The 16,333-nt window shown below is 39.2% G+C and overlaps 1 protein-coding gene across 5 annotated transcripts in view; it reads left to right on the forward strand.

Moving 5' to 3' along the window:
* The window catches only part of USP32 (ubiquitin specific peptidase 32), a 63,192-nt gene that overhangs the window by 37,958 nt on the left and 8,901 nt on the right, over positions 1–16,333 (forward strand). For 3 of the 5 annotated variants that reach the window (XM_053961279.1, XM_053961281.1, XM_053961282.1), the window contains 15 exons: positions 872–955; positions 3,214–3,275; positions 3,386–3,488; positions 4,767–4,959; positions 6,900–7,075; positions 7,806–7,946; positions 9,637–9,796; positions 11,993–12,147; positions 12,403–12,484; positions 12,974–13,048; positions 13,535–13,673; positions 13,933–14,038; positions 14,452–14,625; positions 15,172–15,346; positions 15,966–16,117. In XM_053961279.1, coding sequence (XP_053817254.1) covers positions 872–955; positions 3,214–3,275; positions 3,386–3,488; positions 4,767–4,959; positions 6,900–7,075; positions 7,806–7,946; positions 9,637–9,796; positions 11,993–12,147; positions 12,403–12,484; positions 12,974–13,048; positions 13,535–13,673; positions 13,933–14,038; positions 14,452–14,625; positions 15,172–15,346; positions 15,966–16,117 — 1,977 coding nt within the window. The remainder of the gene's footprint in view (positions 1–871; positions 956–3,213; positions 3,276–3,385; positions 3,489–4,766; positions 4,960–6,899; positions 7,076–7,805; positions 7,947–9,636; positions 9,797–11,992; positions 12,148–12,402; positions 12,485–12,973; positions 13,049–13,534; positions 13,674–13,932; positions 14,039–14,451; positions 14,626–15,171; positions 15,347–15,965; positions 16,118–16,333) is intronic. The other 2 variants (XM_053961280.1, XM_053961283.1) reach the window with 2 other exon arrangements.

Below are 16,333 nucleotides of genomic sequence, written 5' to 3' on the forward strand. Positions count from 1 at the left end.
GTGTGTGAATAGTTGTCTTGCCTGCTTGTACTCCAACAAAGTGGTGGGCAAATACTTTATTGTAATTCTTTAATTGCCAAAGCAGTGGAAATTGTGGCTTCTCTCTATTTTGTCCTTTGAGGTTTTTATTGTTTGGCTTCCTGAAAAAAAAGGGTAATTTATAAACAAGTGTACAGGAGTCCTGGTTGCACAAAGAGTTAAAAAATAAGACTTCAATCTTCAGAATATTTTTTTTGTGGCATCATCAGTGTAGTGCTGGAAAGAGCTGATGGTGCAGTAATTACATAAATTATTTAACCTCTTTTCATGTGTTAGCTTTGACCTGGGTTAAATCTGGAGAAAATGGTCTGTAAGGAGAGGCAGAGTAACTGCCAGTGCTGTAAAATTGGCTCTGAATTATATTGCCAGATAAAAAAAAAACCAGATTGATCCCCTCAGTGAATCAGAGATCCCTCTGACATGGTCAGTGTTCCACCCCTGTGACTTGGCAGCTGATGAGGAATTAATGGCATTTGTGGTGTTAGGTGAGATCACAAGGGCCTGCTGAGCCAAAGTGCTTTTCCCAACCCTCAGAGGAGGATGTGGGGTGTGAGGGGTGCAGGTGATGGACACTGGGTGGGAGTGATGGAGAGGTTCCACACTGGGCCCTGCTCACCCTCTGCACTCTGAGCTCTTCAGTTCTCTGGGCTGCCTGTGCTATGCTAGAACTGGAATTTTTCCTTTTACTGGATCACATTTTATTTAGATAGTGGTAGATGCCAATTTTTTGGTTTTGTCCTGCCTTGCATGAGACAGGTATTGAGCATTTTACGAGAACCAGGTTCATGTTTTGATGGTTTTTCCCCTTCCCTTTCCTTCTCCTCCCTTCCAGCTTGGACACCTTACACTGGAGGACTACCAGATATGGAGTGTGAAGAGTGCTCTTGCCAATGAATTTTTAAACCTGCTTTTTCAGGTATGTTTAGGGGAAATCTAAGGTTGTAATTTACAGTAATTAACTGCTGAGCTTTCTGCATGGCCATGAAGTGCAGCATCAGCATTTGTGTGCACAGGAGGGGATGTGGCTTTGCAGCTCTGGGCTGCCTTGGCAGAATGATTCTCTTTGATTGTTGTTCTTGCAGTGCATGGACGTGCCCAAAGCCTCATCTGTTCAAGAGAACCTGGTGCACTGTTCAGAAAATGAAATTTGGAGTGCATCAGCAATTAGGTTTTCCATTAGACAAAGGCTGTGTTTGAAATGATTTTTGTGGCAAATCTTTGCCAAGACAGTAACCCAGGAAATGAGAAAAAAATCCCTAATTCTTTCCTTTTTCATTTTGCAGCCAGTTTCCCTTTACATTTTCTGTCAAGGCCCTCTAAGGTGCCTCTCATTGCTTCCTTAATGAAGCAGTCCTGGAAAGCTGGGACATCCTATCCCTGTTCACTTGCAGAAGCTGAGGATTAAGTGTGTGCTGAATTGGGTTTTAATTGAGCTTGAATTGGATTTTTCTAAATCCTTGAAAGCCATATTTTAGCTCTGGCTCGCTTTGTGCAGAAAATAACCCTAAAAAGTGTTTTCATCCACTGCAGTTTGTTCCTTACCTGTTTTCCTTTCAGGTTGATACTTGGAGTTTAAATAATAATAATAATTGGCCTGTGACTACTTTATAAATTGCATTTTGAATGATACTTTCCCAAGAGCTTCAGGGTGACTGAGTGAGAGTATCCTGAGGCCACCAGCTACACCACAGCTGGAAAGAATAACACCAGAAAGCTCTTCAAATTCATTTTAGCTCTAATTACATCAAGTTTGCTGAAGTTGCAGCCTTCTGCAGAAGGGCTGTCTTATTTTTGGCCTGTCTGGCATCAAATATCCCCTCATAACTAAATATTGATGAACTAACAAATATCCCTGCAATCTTGATAAAGAATGAATGAAGATGTAATAAATCTCTCTTAATGCTGATTACACATCACCAATCTTGCACATTGCTCATTGGAAGTCTCATTTACAATGTTTTTTTTTCCTCCTGGCATAGCTGCTGTGTTTTCATTTCAGATTTTAATTTTAGTTTTTTTTTTTTTTGATAACTTTATCATGTACAGCACAGGGCAGAGTCTGCCATTGATTTATCTGGGCATTTATTTGAGGTGTCATGTGCCTCATCTGCAGACAGAAAAGCCAAAAATTCTGAGTGGAAAGCTTGTCAACAAATGGGTTTGTTTGCAGAGGGGTTGGTTTATCTGAAGAATCTCATTTTAGCTACACAAATTTAAAAAGAAACACCAGACCCAGCTGTGTTGTGTGTGCTGGAAAATCTGTTGCTACCCCCTGGCTAATGGCCTTTGTTTCATTCAAAATGTGAAATGGTCTCTCTCACTGTAATATAAATTTAAATAAGACATCTTAGCGGTGATTAGAAATCTCCAGCTGAGATACAAATTGATAGCCTCAAAAGAGACAGCAGGAGAAGGCTGTAAATCATGGGGGGAGCAGCAGAACCATCTGGGAGGGTCCAGAGCTGCCCCTGCTCCTGGCAGGTTCCTGAGGAGCCCTTCCCTCCCCTCCTGTCCAGCCTTACTGGGAAGGGAGTGCAGTAGGAGCCATCTGACACTGGTTTGTACTGGGAATGAAACCCCACCCAGGCCAGGCAGCTGCCCAGGAGATGGGGCCTTGTCCTTGGAGTTCAGTTCAGAACTAAATAAAAAAAAGAGAAAGAAAACTAGCAGCAGACATCCAGAGAATGCCCTGCACTTCGCAGAGTGGTTTTGGCTGTGGTTGGGGTTGGTTGCTCTGCTTTGAACTTCTCCCTCAGCCTCTCCAGTGCTTGTTTCCCTTTCAATCCCATCTCATTCCCAGTTTTTTCCATTTCAGTTCTTTTTAACTTTTAGTTCATCCTCTTCCAACCACTTGCACTCTCCCAGTTCCTCATTCCCTCTCCCCAGCACACCCACACATCCTCATTTGTGTATCTGATCCACTGCAGCCCTGGGGTCTGTCACAGCCTGAAAACAATGAAAACTGCTTTGCTTTCACCTCCCTATTTGTCTTGGGGCATTTGACATTCTTGGTGCTTTTATCTTAACAGTGGGAACAAGTTGGGAATCTCACAGCTCAAAAGCCTTTTTTATTAGTGATTTATTCAATTTTAAGTAATCTTACTCCATTATTAAATGATGAGTTGTTTATTTGCTTTTATTTGCCCGTTAATAAGAATTTATTTCTTTTTCCAGGTGTGTCACATCGTTTTGGGACTGCGACCTGCCACCCCAGAGGAGGAAGGACAGATTATTAGGTGTGTGCTCTGCTCAGAAGCTTAAATGGCTTTCAGATCCACCTTTGAGTATTTTCAAAACACCTGGAAATTCCCTGTTTGAGCTAAAATTTCCCATTCTCCCTGTGCAGAGGCTGGCTGGAAAGAGAGAGCAGGTATGGTCTCCAGCCAGGGCACAACTGGTTTCTCATTGCTATGCCCTGGTGGCACCAGTGGAAAGAATATGTCAAATATGTAAGTAGAATAATAATAATAATAATAATCTATACTGAAGGAGTGATCTCTTGTCTTTCTGAATGTGTTGATGGAAAAAACAGTGGGGAGGAAATGACTGCTGAACCAGTAATGCTGAACTGGGCATCTCCTGTCCCTCGGTGGAAAATAATTGTTCTGCTGAATCATTGTTATGTGGGGAGCTTTGCACTGTAATTTCATTAAATTCTCATCTCTTTCATCATTCCTGCATCTTAAGATTATTTTTGAATAAAAACCACGCTCACAGGAGCATTTATTTCACATTTTCTGATCCATCTGATAATAAAGCTGCCCACTTTGGGTTTGACTTGGCTTGGGCCACAAATACACTCTGAATTTTCTAGACAAAGGAGGAAATTGCTATAATTTGCTTCAGAGGCAATGGCAAAAAGTAGTCTAATACCCAATCAAAGGAGTTGTACTAAAACTTTTTAGATCCAGGGTGTTCTTTAATACCCTTTAATTAAAATATTTAAGCTAAAGCACCACTGAATTGTACAAAATACAGAATGTTTAATAAAATGTAATTGGAGATAAATATTATTTACAGGCTAAACAAATGAAATAAACCTCTCAAAAGAGTTTTTATGCCCTCCTAAATAATCATAGAAGTACTTGATTTGTTTCATAAAAACAAATAGCTGAAAGTACTCAGAAAACTAACCTTGCAATGACCATCATTCTTTGTGCACAATGAATTGGCCAAATGAGGGTTGAAATGCCAGAAATGCCAGGTAATTTGATCCTTCCCCTGGCGTGAGTGCTCAGATGTGCACAGGATTTTATCCCTGATCCTTTGCATAATGGCACAAGGCTATTACTCACTGCACTTCTCAAGCAAAAACCAAAAACCACCAGAATTTCTGTGAAAATGCTGCAGGTTTGAGGGGAAAAATGTGGTTTTTGTTGTGCTTGCTCTTCTCATTTAACCATAGGCACTTCAAGTCTTCAAATATTTACAGTCTGTAATTAACAGCTGTTTAAAACCAGATATATTTTTATGTATCTAGGTAGGGAAAATAATTTTGGAATTCTGACTCTGAGCAGGATGGTTTATTTGATTATTTCAACAATTTAGGGAGTTGATTTCTGCTGATTTTTTTTTTTTTATTTGTAGACATAGAAAGCATTTTTCCTCTAGCAAGTCCTGTGATGTGCAAAAGCAGTCAGAGAACTGTGAATTTTTGGTGGCTGGTTTGACTGCCACGTCTTTGATCTCGGTTCATAATTAACTTTTCTTTTTCTTCCCACCTCTAGGATGCAAATCCAGTTGTGATAGAGCCTTCATCTGTCTTGAGTGGAGGTAAGAATCCCCTGGTAGCTGCTGCAGCCAATACCCCAGAACAGGGAGAAGACAAAATGGGAGGTCTTAATGGCTTCAGTGCACCAGAAGAAAAGTTTTCAGATAATATTTCCACTGCCTCAGAAGCCTCAGAGTCCACCAGCAGCAGTAAGCATCTTATTTCCTTGGAGGTTTAATGTAGAACAGCTTTTGGGAAAACTGCATGGACCCCTCCAGCCAAAGACATAGCACAGCTTGGATTGCAGGGGTTTTAGGAGTTTATTTTAGGATTTTTTTAGGTTTTTTTTAGGTTTTTTTAAGGATTTTTTAAGGATTTTTTAAGGATTTTTTAAGGATTTTTTAGGATTTTTTAAGGATTTTTAAAGGATTTTTTTAAGGTTTTTTTTTTTTTTTTTAGGCTTTTTTTTAATGTTTTTTTAAGGATTTTTAAAGGGTTTTTTAAGGTTTTTTAAAGGTTTTTTTTTTTAGGTTTTTTAAAGGATTTTTTTAAGGATTTTTTAAGGATTTTTAAAGGATTTTTTTAAGGATTTTTAAGGATTTTTAAAGGATTTTTTTAAGGATTTTTTTAAGGATTTTTTTAAGGATTTTTAAAGGATTTTTAAAGGATTTTTAAAGGATTTTTAAAGGTTTTTTTTAGGCTTTTTTTAGGCTTTTTTTAGGTTTTTTTAAGGATTTTTATAGGGTTTTTTAAGGGTTTTTTAAGGTTTTTTAAAGGTTTTTTTTTAGGTTTTTTAAAGGATTTTTTAAGGATTTTTTAAGGATTTTTTAAGGATTTTTTAAGGATTTTTTAGGACTTCTAAAGGATTTTTTAAGGTTTTTTTTTAGGATTTTTAAAGGATTTTTTAAGGATTATTAAGGTTTTTTTAAGGTTTTTTTAAGGTTTTTTTAAGGTTTTTTTAAGGATTTTTTTAGGATTTTTTTAGGATTTTTAGGGATTTTTTAGGGTTTTTTTAAAGGATTTTTAAAGTTTTTTTTTATTTTTAAAGGATTTTTAAAGGTTTTTTTTAGGATTTTTTTAGTTTTTTTTTAAGGATTTTTTAAAGATTTTTAAAGAATTTTTTAAGGATTTTTTAAGGATTTTTAAAATGATTTTTTAAGGATTTTTTTTTTTTTTTCGAAGATTTTTTATTCTGTGGTGGCTAAACACAAAGTCTTGTTTAACAGCAGCTCATCTGTTATGCTGGGATTCATTTCCAGAATTATTTTCAAGGTATTTTTTTTTCCTATGTTTTATTTTCTGAGTGGATTTTTTTCCCCCCACTTTCACATTAAGTTGTTTTAAGCTGGTTGATCCTATAGTCTACCATGCAATGATAGCAAAAAGAGGGAAGAAACAGCAAAAAAACCATGAGGAAAAGCACAGTTGTACTTTTACAGGGCATGTGATTTAAATTTGAATGAGTTTGTGCAGCTCCTAAGAGCCATCTTTGTGAAAGAAGAAATTTTAGTCTTGATTTTTCAAGGAGTTCTTGTGAGAATTGAAGATTTTTTTTTTTTTTTCTTGTAAGGCAGATGAAGGTTGTATCTGATATTTTAAAATCATAACTTAAATTGAAATTAGGTAAATTAATGTGATGGTTTTGGGTATAGGGGTTGGGGGAAACAAAGGCTAGAGAGACAAGTGTTCTTTATTTTATTTTTATTGAAATTTCCATTTAGTTCTGCATGACCAAAGCAGCTTCTATAAGAATAAAACCATTTGCTTTTTCAAGGAAAAATGAAACAAGGCATTCTTGGATGTATCTTCAGTTCTGTATATGAGTTTTTAGGAGTTTGATATTCAGACATCCAGATAACAAAATGCTCACCACATTTGCTCATGCAAAACTGGTTAGGCTGTTTCAGAGCTGTGTTTGTGTAGTCATGATGTAAAATATATAAAAAGCACTATAAAATCATAAATCCCTTTCTGAGAGATAATAGATTTATCCCTCTGGGGGTGGAGGAGTTGCATGTTTCACTGCAGGGTCCAGGGCAGCAAATTTGCTATTTTTTAAAGCAAGGATACAAGAGTGTAACTCATTCCTTTGTGGTTCATGGGATCAGGAACTGAATTCTTTCTGCTTTTCCTCCTGCTTTGTGCTCAGATACTCTGTACCCTGGCACCCCAGGCTCTGAGGTGAGCTTTGCAAGGCAGCACAACACTTCAGACAATAACAACCAGTGTTTCCTTGGATCCAGTGGGAATGCTCTGCTCCAGCTGAACCCCCAGAAACCAGGAGCTATTGATAACCAGCCCCTGGTGACCCAGGAGCCAGTCAAGGTAAAGGCAGCCAAGGCGTGGCAATAGAGGAAAAACACATTTTAACTCTCTTTTATCACAGCTTTTTTATGTTGGGGTTTTTTTTTTTCAGCTTTATTCTGGATCAATCCTGCTCTGTCATACAGCAAAATTTAGGTTTCTTACTCATATTCTATAAGAGGGAAAAAATTGTGTTCTGCTTCTACAGCTCTCTTGTGTTTTGTGAGAAAAGAAACATTCAAAATATTCTTACAATTGGAAAGGTATTTATGAAAAGACAGCTTGCAGCATGAAATGTAAAATACTTTGATAACCAAACACTTCAACATTTCCATCTAAATATGAATTTACTGCTGCTGCATAACAATATAGTAAAACAAAACTGATAGTTTTTGCAGTATGAGTGCAAATAGAACATGGAACACAGAGCAGCAGCATCAGTGCTGAGCAGTGCTGAGAGATGGGATTTTTCTGTTCAGAGTTGTTGGAGTAGGTGACACAAGAACAAAACACATGAATTTTATACTGCACAAGCTTTTAGAGAACCAGTAAATAATGAGACTTGAACGTTAATTACTGTTACATTTAACTACCATCTCTCAGGGTGAAAAGCAGCTGCTAATTGTTACTTAGAAGTCTTTTAATAATTAAAGAGTGTTCATGAAGTAACGTCATTGTGGCCATGTACTCATTTCTCCACTTGAGATGTGACAACAAAACCCTTTTTTTTTTTTTTTTTTTTTTTTTTAAGGCTGCATCATTAACTATGGAGGGTGGAAGGCTGAAGAGATCTCCACAGCTGGTGGAAGGAAAGGACTATGTCATGGTGCCAGAACCAGTTTGGAGAGCACTTTACCACTGGTATGGAGCAAACCTGTCCTTGCCCAGGCCGGTGAGTTGTGATTTTTAGACCCTTTTTTAACAACCAGATTTGTCCAGTGGCACGAGGTAACCTCTTACAGTCATGTCCCACTTCATGCTGTGTCTGGAAGAGCAAACTGGGGAAAAGCAGCCTCCAGGCTGGGCCTGGATGGAAAGCTGTGGCTGTTCAGCAGGAGGAGGTGTGCAGCACAATCCCAGGGGCTCTGGCAGCAGGGCAGAGGTGCTGCTCAGCTGCTGCTGTTTGCTAAAGCACACAGAACTAAACCTGAGCTCAGCTAAAAGGCTTGGCATCAAAACTGCCATCTTTAAGGCTGAGACACAGTTAAAAAGCTGTAAAATGAAAAGTGGCACACCTGCAGCTCTGAAAACCTGTTCCTCCTCTCTGGCAATGTTGTGAAGTGGGGGGAAGGCAACAATTCCTCCTTCAGGTTCAGCATCACACAAACACAATGTGCAGAGCTGGGGGAAGAGCTCAAAAGCAGCTGGCTCTAGGTGAGTCCAGGAAAGAGAGCAGGCCAGGACTCTCCTCTGGCAGAATGGCTGCTCAGGAGCACCTGGGAGCTGGAGCTGCAGGAGTCTGCTCACTTGGAAACATTGGGAACTTTTTCTTCCATTTCTCTTGAGCGTATTTATTCCACAGGGTGGTTGGTTTGTTCTGTGTCAGGTAGTCCCTTGTAGGAGATGCACTTAAAGAAAGGATGTGAGGGGATTTTTGTGCTGGTAGCAATAGGTTTTTGGTGGTTGGTGTCACAAACATGCAGTGTCACAGATGGGAGAGTATTATCTCTATATTTTTGACAATTTGGTCTGTTGGCTCTAGTGCAGACAATTATTTTACAGGGAAAAATCACTGGCTTCTTGCCTCCTCCCACACATTCTCCATGGAAACAAACACCTTTCATGATCCAGAAAAGGCCACATCACTTTATACACAAAGTAATGTGCTTTTTTTCCCTCAGAAAATGTCATCACCATTGTTTTTGTTGTAGCTGAAGTTGAATACTGTGGCACTTCAGTGTGGTACGTTCCTTCTCACAGCTTGAGCTGTTTTCTTCTGCTTCACATGGTCACAAAAAGACTGAACAGTCCTTCCATTTCTGGTTGTATATTTGGACAGATCTAAGTGGCAAAATCTTTGTAGAAACGGTGGCTGAAAAGCTGCAAAATATTTTTTGGGGTAATCTCAGCTTTTTCTGTCAATGCAGCAAAATGCAACAAAAGTAGGTTGCAGCCTGTTTGTACAATATGAAGGTTTTAAGTCAATCACAAAGTTCAAACCAAATGTCTTATCCTGAATTTGTCAGGTCTTTCAACAGCTGTGAAACTTTTATGTGGAAGTATTACACACCGAGTGGAATTAATGAGGTTCATTGTGAATTCACATATATTCCAGGAATTATAAAAATATTCTTTCCATGGTGTGGTGCAGAGAGTGATGCTGCACTAAATAAGGTGTTTGCTTTTGACAACCTGCAGCTAATAAGCTCCAAAAAGTGCTTAGGAATGAGGAAATTGTCATTCCTGGGGATATTTGCCTAAAACCCCACGAGAAGTTTGGATTTTTTTTTGTCTCCTCATAAAAGAATTTGGCTTTTTAATAATTTAATCGCTTTTTAATGACCGAATCACTCCTGTTCCTATTGCTGTTCCCTCCACACTTGCAAGGCAGGTCCCTAAAATGTTCCACACGTGTTTTGCAGGTGATCAAGAACAGCAAGACCAACGTGCCAGAGCTGGAGCTGTTCCCTCGGTACCTGCTGTTCCTGCGGCAGCAGCCGGCCACGCGCACCCAGCAGTCCAACGTCTGGGTCAATATGGGTATGATGAGCCTCAGAATGTTCCCTCAGCATTTGCCCAGAGGTAACTTAAGAATGCAGCAAGAACCACCACCCCCTGTGCAGTTTCTAGGCCAGCCCAGGCTGGGGGAGCTCCCTGTGCTGTGCTTGTGCTCCAGCTCGATCGCCCTGCGGCGCAGTCGGCGCTCGGGAGCATCCAGGGCTGCCCTGCTCTCTCCTCAAAGGAAAAAGCATTTGCAGGGCTTTCCCCTGCCCTCTCCTCAAGGGAAGGGCCAGCAGGGAGCATTTGCAGGGAAATCAGTTGATTGCCACTGTTAGGAGTGAGTTGGGGGTGAGAAATGAGCATTGCAGGAGCTGAACTGGTCAGGAGAGCCAGAGCTGGGCATTCCCATTTTGGGATTGATTGCTGTAGCCATGGAATAGGTGCCTCTGTACCCCTCTGATAGAACAGTGGCACAATACATTGAATTAATGCTCAGCCAGCTGCTTCTGAGTTACTTGGGCAGCTGGGCTTTGATGCCCAAAATTATTTCATGCTCTTTAGAGAGCGATGCAATGAATGGGATATGAAGACTATTATTTGATGTAGTTCAAAAAGACAATTAAATACAAAGTATAAACACCCAGCTAAAATCTATTTGTCATAATTGTGGCGGTAATGCTCACCAAAAGATTGTACAAGAGTAATCTTTAGGTTGTGGCCTCACATTTCAGCTGAGGTGTTGCAGGATTTGTCTCCAGTTCCCAGTTTGCCTCGCACAAGAGGCTGGAAGGAAGCCCTGCATTCACATTGGGACACACATTTGCATCCCCAGTAACATGTCCAAAAATGGGCTCACCTGACTGCTGAAAATTCAATCCTTCAGCCTTGTTAGTGTCAGGATGTGGGTAAAACCCTGGTGCAGATGCTCAGTTTTTCACTGCTTTGGCAGGATCTCAACCCTCTGTGTAGTCAGCAGCTGCCTGTGCCATCGAGTTGTGCTGCACAAACTGCCTCTGCCCAAATTCAGCTTTCCTGCCTGACCTAATCCAATGGAAACTGCTTTGTTTGGACATCCTAAAATGCCCAAATTCCAATGAACAGAATCTTCTCATGTGCCAAATTTGATCTTGATTTGGAATTACTTTGCACTGCACTAATTTGATTGTCCAATCTGTTATTAATCTTGTGGAGTTCTCAAATGTGCTTTCTTGCTGTAATCTTACAACTAATCCTCTGACCCCTAATCTCAGAAAATGTTGTTTTCTTTTAAAAAAAACTGAATACTTTGCTTGGTACACTGAAGCCAGATTGATGCTTTGCTGATTTATAAGGTATCATTTACTCTCTTGTCAAATTGCATGTGATAATGTAAAACTGCACCTTTTCATGTTGTACTGTTTATTTATTGTAATCTTTTAACAGTGAAAATAGAATTGTGCCACTTCTCAGGCTACTTAAGTATTGCAGTTGCCCAGTTTGGGTTGGGCTGGATAATAAAAGCTTTGCATGTTTGTAAGGAGGGGGGAACTTCTGAATTTTAAACAAAAAAAGCTCAACCCGCCCCCCCCTCTTTAAAGTTGGTCTCATCTCTAGTGCAAATCTTTTATTTAAAGATGAGCTCTCATTAGAAAGAGCAACAATCCTGACCAACTAATTTGTTGTTGCAAGTGTGAGCTTGTTGAGAAATTTTGGTGGAAATCTCAGGTGTCTTCAGAGAATGTTTTGAGGAATTTAGTTTTTAAGAAATTTAGTTATTAAGAGTACTTCTATTGTGAGCTACCAGGCTGATTTCATGTGCACAGAATCAGCATTCATCCCCACAGAAGAGCTGAAGCAAAGTCATGCTGCTCCCAAAAATAGCCAAACTGGTTTTTTGTACCTTATATTTTACTTAAAACAGTCCCTCAAAAAGGAAATCCTAATGAAATTTTGAAGTTATTTTGAAAATTCCCTTTGCCTCTCATGCTGTGTCTTTAAGAGACAAAAAGAAATGTGAAAACTTGTAAAAAACTCCATTGAAGTTTTTAATTTCCTATGAGAATCTCAGAGAAGCAATTTTCTAATAAGTTTTGCTAAGAAGGGAGGTATTTTATCTGCTTTGTGACAGCAAATTTGTTGTCCCAAAGGGTCAGTAACCAGTGCCTTTCCACCTAACTCCTAAACACAAGCACTACGAGTGGATAACCCTTTCTGCAGAGCATATATTCGGTGTCTAATGATTGATCTGACCTCTGGGTGAATCCATTCTCTTTTCCTGCTCTCTCACTGTGAATCCAGGGAATGTCCCTTCCCCAAATGCTCCTTTAAAGAGGGTGCTGGCTTACACTGGCTGCTTCAGTCGGATGCAAACCATCAAAGAGATCCACGAGTACCTGTCCCAGAGGCTGCGGATAAAGGAGGAGGACATGCGCCTCTGGCTCTACAACAGTGAGGTAACCTTGCTCCTTTTCCTTCCTTCTTTTCTTTATTTTTTTTTTAATATTATGTGTTTTTATTCCTCTCCAGGATCTACTAACTACACATGCACAGAGAAATGAGAGTGGTCATAAAGATCCTTTACAGTTAAAGGCTCTTGCTGTTTGTTTTTCAGAGGTTTTTGTGCTTTAATTCCCATTTGAGGTGAAAGGATCCTCAGAGTGTTGTAGATGTAGAACTCTAATTCTGTGATGTGTTTTCTCCTCCTGCAGAACTATCTCACTTTGCTGGATGATGAAGATCACAGACTGGAATACCTTAAAATCCAAGATGAGCAGCATTTAGTAATAGAAGGTATAAAAAGTATAATTGACTATAATTCTAAAAATAGAGGTTTACAGAGGGAACCTATGGGGAGGTGGTGGCAAAGCTAATTTAGGAAAGTTAAATGTATTTTGTCCCTGTTTTGAAATGCATTTGGATCCTTTGTTGGTTTACAACAACACAAAATGATAGTGGTGGCTCATGAAGTGATTTGTTCAGACCTGGTGGATCTTTATTGAGAATTAGAATAAGCACTGGAAAATTTGCTATTCAACAGCAAAAGCAATCCCAAGGCTGCTTCCTAAAGATGTTACTGGTGTGGTTGGAGGGATGCCAGTGTTAGAATGAGTTCCAGTAATGATTAGAAACATTGAAATGAAAACTAGCAAAAATAATAGCTAGAAGTAAGCACATTTCTAATCCTAAATATTAGAAAAAAGTAATTAAACCTCTTCAGCTGTGTAAGCTCTCTGGAGTAAGTAACAATTTTTAAAAGCCCCTTTTCACGTCCTTTTTTAGTTCGAAACAAAGACATGAGCTGGCCAGAAGAGATGTCTTTTATAGCAAACAGCAGTAAAATAGACAGACACAAAGGTGAGTCTTTCACAGAGTCACTGGATTATGATGAGAAGAAAAATCCAAGAAAACAGTTGAAATGTTGAAACAATCCTTTTAAACACAAGACCTGTTAACACTGGGTGAGGTTTTTATGCTGCTTTGCTTGGCCTTTGTATTAACTGAAATGCTGGAAATGTGGCAGGGTGGGATTTTTTGTGTATTTCCTTGGATTTTGTTAAAGCAAGGAATAATTAAGATTTAACAAACGAACCCAGAATTTTCAGTACCATAATTATCTGTAAATATTCTGTATGGATTGCACTGCTGTCTGTGGTGGGTCAGATCAACAAAATACCTCAATTTCTGTGAAGCAGAGTAGAGAGAGCAGATACCTTAAACATCTGCTACATCCGTGTAGTGTCATAATTGGGAGCAGGTTCCATTAAATTGGTTAAGATGCTGCTACAACATTCTCACTTTCCTCATCTGCACAACTGCTAAAATGCTGTGTTTTTTGCTCAGTTCCTACTGAGAAGGGTGCTACAGGCCTGAGCAACCTGGGGAACACGTGCTTCATGAACTCCAGCATCCAATGTGTCAGCAACACGCAGCCCCTGACGCGTTACTTCATCTCAGGGAGGCATCTCTACGAGCTCAACAGGTAAATCCTGGGGGAGAACAGTGCCATTTGGGGTGCTGGAACATTTCTTCAGGGCTGTTCTGCCTCTGCAAGCTGAAATTCAGTGGGAAGGAATGATTTAAATTCAGTGTTACCAGCTCTGCAGCAGATACTACGTTAAAGGCATGGAAATACAACCTCTTGTTTCTGGGAGCAGGAGGCTTTTCTGCTTCCTTCTTCATCTCCAGGCTTGAGCTCTGGTCACATTTGAATCTGGTATTAATTCTTTTGTGATTTCTAGGACAAACCCCATAGGAATGAAAGGACACATGGCCAAGTGCTATGGGGATTTGGTGCAGGAGCTGTGGAGTGGCACCCAGAAGAACATAGCACCCTTAAAGCTGAGGGTGAGTTATTCTGGGGTGGAAAACAAGGGTTTCTTGGAAAAGCAGAAATTCAGTGCACTTTTTCTTGGTGTTCCTTGTATTGCAGCTGTTTAGAGACTCAGAGTTTTCCCTAGAAGGAGTCAGTGTTCATCAGACCTGGTGGAATTAGTGTTTATAAAGCCAAAGGAGTTATGTGGTATGACACAAGCTGTGCCATAAGAAGTGGCTTTTGTAGCACTTGTTTGGTACAAAAGGTGATGCATTTACCTGTAAATGAGCTTTTGTTCTGAAAGCAAAGGGGCTCCCTTCAGCTCTTGGCAATTGAATTTGTGTTCATTGAGCACATATCTCATCTACAGTATTTTGATTTATTTTTACATTTTTTACATGATAGTAAATAAGTTTCTGCTTTTTTTTTTTTTTTTTCCCCATAGTGGACAATAGCAAAATATGCTCCAAGATTTAATGGCTTTCAACAGCAAGACTCACAGGAGCTTCTGGCTTTTCTTCTGGATGGGCTCCATGAGGACTTGAACAGAGTTCATGACAAGCCATACGTGGAACTGAAGGACAGTGATGGTCGGCCAGACTGGGAGGTAGCAGCAGAGGTAGGGCTTCAAATCTTTGCCTTTGGGGGTTTTTCTGTGGTTTTTCTTTTCCTTACAGTAGCTTCAAATCTTTGCCTTTGGGGGTTTTTCTGTGTTTTTTCTTTTCCTTACAGTACTAAGCTGAGAAACTGTTGATGAGGCTGCCTTTGGCAACATTTTGGGACTCTAGCACCTTTTGGATCATGTCAGAGCTGAGATTTACAGAGATGATTTCACCTTTGAGCTGGAAATTAATTTTAATTGTTGTAATAAAATTATGAAGATGATACTTGACAACAATTTTGAACAACTCAAAATTAGGGAGTATCAAAATATTTCAAGATGCTTGATGATCCCCTCAGAAATATTTTAAATGGTGTCATACCTTGATTATTGTGTTGAGGACTTTACTGGTGCTGTAACTAAATAGTTCCTATTTATTAGAAATTAGGAAATAAATTTGTGGAAATAATTTAACTCCCACAGGCCAGTGAAACTTTGGAGACCAATGAAGTAGTCTCCAGTTTCTAACTTTGTATTATATTTTTTTTTTGTGCTTCGTTTCAGGCCTGGGAAAACCATCTGAGAAGAAACAGATCCATTGTTGTAGATTTATTTCATGGGCAGCTGAAGTCACAAGTGAAATGTAAAACTTGTGGGCATATAAGTGTTAGGTTTGACCCTTTTAATTTTTTATCCTTGCCTTTGCCAATGGACAGCTACATGCACCTAGAAATTACAGGTGAGTGGTGTAAACGTGCCATTCCTCAAATAAAATCTGGAAAAGTGGAACAGCTATGAAACATCAAATTTTGTGTTACTACTTCTTAAGAATAATACAGTCATTTTAATATAAGAGTGCAAGAATTTTCATTGGAACACAGTTAAACAGAGATTAGACCTTTAGAAACAGAAAAGGATGGCCAGTTTTTACTCATGTTTGAAGGATTTAATACAAAACCGTTTTAAAATGGAGATTTTGAGAACTTTCCTTCTGTTCCCTCTCTTGTGGAGGTTGTTCTAAATCTGCCCAGAGGAAAAGCAGGGGCTGGGGGGGAGAATACAATATGGGTCATAAACTGTGCTCTGAAGGAGCTGAGGATTGCTGGAAAAGGAGCAAAAGGAAAAATGGTAAAAAAGTGAAACAAATTTTGAAACCATTTTCTACTGCCTATGCAGCAAGAGATTTTCTGACATTGTGACATCGCCTGCAGACCTTAAAAATTGACTTGGAAAATGAAATAAATCATCCATTCAAGTTGGGGAAAAAATATTGTCCAATAAGTGGAGAGCTGTAATGTATTATTGTCATTAAAACCTGCCTGGGTTGCTGACCAGGGTGTTTCTTTTCCCCTTTAAAGTAATTAAATTAGATGGCACCACTCCTGTTCGATATGGGCTGAGATTGAACATGGATGAGAAATACACAGGCTTGAAAAAACAGCTGAGTGAACTCTGTGGCCTCAAACCAGAGCAGATTCTGCTTGCAGAGGTGCACAGCTCCAATATAAAGGTAAAAATAAAAAAAGATTAATTATAGCTGCAACATGCTTTGGGTGATTTTGTTGTTTGTTGTTTTTAACATTTAAACTTTCTTACAAGAGCTGTGAAATAATTTAATTAAAAGTATGATAAAAAATCCCTTGTTATCTCTCTAGATGAACTTTTATTTCATTCTTAAACAGCAATTTGGCTTGCTGTAAATAGATTAAAATTGATTGTTAATGAT

Source organism: Vidua chalybeata, chromosome 20 (assembly GCF_026979565.1).
Source record: "Vidua chalybeata isolate OUT-0048 chromosome 20, bVidCha1 merged haplotype, whole genome shotgun sequence".
NCBI lineage: Eukaryota > Metazoa > Chordata > Aves > Passeriformes > Viduidae > Vidua > Vidua chalybeata.